The sequence below is a fragment of the Penaeus japonicus genome, unplaced genomic scaffold, assembly GCF_977035675.1.
Source record: "Penaeus japonicus unplaced genomic scaffold, GWHDUDI00000001_assembly GWHDUDI00000030, whole genome shotgun sequence".
NCBI lineage: Eukaryota > Metazoa > Arthropoda > Malacostraca > Decapoda > Penaeidae > Penaeus > Penaeus japonicus.
This window is the reverse complement of record NW_028234432.1, coordinates 33,610,848-33,613,347: the sequence shown is the minus strand read 5'-3', so window position 1 is coordinate 33,613,347 and position 2,500 is coordinate 33,610,848. Positions and strand designations below refer to the sequence as shown.

The following is a 2,500-nucleotide window of genomic DNA, read 5'->3' as shown; positions in this document are numbered from 1 at the left end:
TTCAACATGGTTTATCATAGATACTTTAATTTTTTTAGGTATAACTGCGCTGCTTTCGGAATCTATACTCGAAAGCCTAAGGTTTTAGGACTTTCTTCTGAATATCAATCTTCGGCTCGAGAGTGTACCAGGACCAGCTACTCGGCTTTGGGTTCATTGGGGCATAATTCATTCTAACTTTCGTGTTTACATTTTTTTTTTGCAATTAGATCACAAGATTTTATTTGATAAGATCATAATCCTGATAACAATATTAGCATTGTGTTTCATAATTTCTACAAATCACACTTTAGAGTAACTAAGAAGTGTGTGGAAGTGAACGAGTTTTATTATCCTTATTATTATTCTCTCTCCCTCACCCTGCCCTTGTTGGAATGCGCGCTTTGGAGGGCTTCAGCATAATGCTGCCTCACGAAGGGGGGGTCGTTCTAACTCCCGGGAAGACGAAGATCCCCAGGGTACGAAAATGGAGGCCGTTGCCTCTACACTACTGAAGAAAGAGGAAGGCGACAATGAGTCTTCGGACCAGTGCGAACCTCTCTCTCTCTCTCTCTCTCTCTCTCTCTCTCTCTCTCTCTCTCTCTCTCTCTCTCTCTCTCTCTCTCTCTCTCTCTCTCTCTCTCTCTCTCTCTCTCTATCTCTCTCTCTCTCTCTCTCTCTCTCTTGTGGCACTCCACCCATTTTTGTCTTCTTGCAGGCTCGGAGTGGCTCCCACCTAGAGACGGCGGACGCATCCTAGTGGCTACCTGGCTCCTGGCATCCCTGGTGTTCATGTCCTCCTACAGTGGCATCCTGACCGCCATGCTGACTGTGCCTCGGGTCACCATCCCCATCGACTCCCTGGCTGACCTCGTGGCCCAGAGTGACCTGCCTTGGCGGTTGGAGTCTGGTGCTATGATGCTCACATACTTGGAGGTCAGTGCGTTGTGCTGTCACTGGAAGGAAAATAATCCATGTAATTTTAGTCCTAAGAATATTGCTGATGGTAAAGATAATGGTGATGAAGTAATACAGAATATTTAGTGAATATTAAATAAATGTTGCTACTAAAATGGTGATTATTACAATAACGGTATTTGAATTAATTAATACTACTATAATTCTTACCACTACAATAATGGTAATGATAATATTATTATTACTAATCATTATTACTATCATTATTATTATTATCATTGTTATGACTATTGTTGTCATTATTATTATTATTATTATGATTACTATGGTAATTATTATTATATTATTGTTATTAATATTATCATTTGATTACTATTATTAGTATCATTATTGTTATTATTATTATGATTATTATTGTTATTATTTTTATCATTATCATTATCATTATCATTATTATTAGTATTAGTATTAGTGTTAGTATTAGTATTAGTATTTTTAGTATTATTAATATTATTATTATTATCGTAATTATTGTTATCATTATTGCTATCATTATAATAATGATAATTATTATTATTAATATGATTTCGATAATGATATTGATAATGATAATAATGATTATGATAATGATAATGTAATGATAATAATAAGGATAATAAGGATTATTATAATGATGATAATAATAACAGTGATAGTAACAAGGATGATTAGTGTAATGATAATACTGATAATAATAAGAATGAGAAGAATAATGATAATAATACTGATAATAATAGTAATAATAATAATGATAATATTATCAATGATAGTAATGATGATAATAATAATAATAATAATAATAATAATAATAATAATGATAACGATAATGATGATAACAGCAACAACAATAACGATGATAATAATGAAACTACTACTAATGATGATAATAATTATAAATTTAACAATAGAATAGACAGATAATGAAAATAATATTAACAGCAATGATGACAACATTACAAGTGAAGATAATGATGATCATTCATAATGATGATCATTCGGGTTGATCGTGATGATGGAAATAATGATAATAAAATCCAATACTTGATCATCAATTAATAGCAACAGTAATAGCAGCAGTAGTACTAATAGCAGTAGCAATAGATAGCCCTTAACACCAGATAGCAAAGTAGAAGACGTTCCCTTTGTGGCACTTCTTCAACCGCAGGAATCGCAAGACCAAGTGCGGCGGAGAGCTTTCAACAGGATGTCCGGCACAATCCCTGACTGTTGGAGTGGGAGGGAAAGTATTGCAACTGGGAAGTTCGCTGCAATCTGCGACGAAACTTCTATGAGAAAAGCCATATCATGGGATTTCAGGTTGGTTCGAGATTTCTTTTATTTCAGGAGCAGTCAAGTGGGTTTTTTTTAATACTAGGACGGGTATTCAAGTTTCTGTTATTTGTCAGATTTTTCTTCATAAGCTGTTGGTAACTTTCGATTTCTAGATTGGTGGGTTTGTCTTTCTTGGTGGATAAGTCTTTTTATATAAGTTTATGACGTTTAATTGCTCGCCTTAAATTGGACCCTATGGTATACTACAAACCACGTCAAATCATATTGTAAA

At 34.0% G+C, this 2,500-nt stretch overlaps 1 protein-coding gene across 1 annotated transcript in view; it reads left to right on the top strand.

Moving 5' to 3' along the window:
* The window catches only part of LOC122244837 (glutamate receptor ionotropic, kainate 5-like), a 17,036-nt gene that overhangs the window by 11,006 nt on the left and 3,530 nt on the right, over positions 1 to 2,500 (top strand). Inside the window, exons 6-7 of the mRNA XM_086554771.1 lie at positions 698 to 915; positions 2,102 to 2,253. Of these exons, the coding sequence (XP_086410897.1) occupies positions 698 to 915; positions 2,102 to 2,253 (370 nt within the window). The remainder of the gene's footprint in view (positions 1 to 697; positions 916 to 2,101; positions 2,254 to 2,500) is intronic.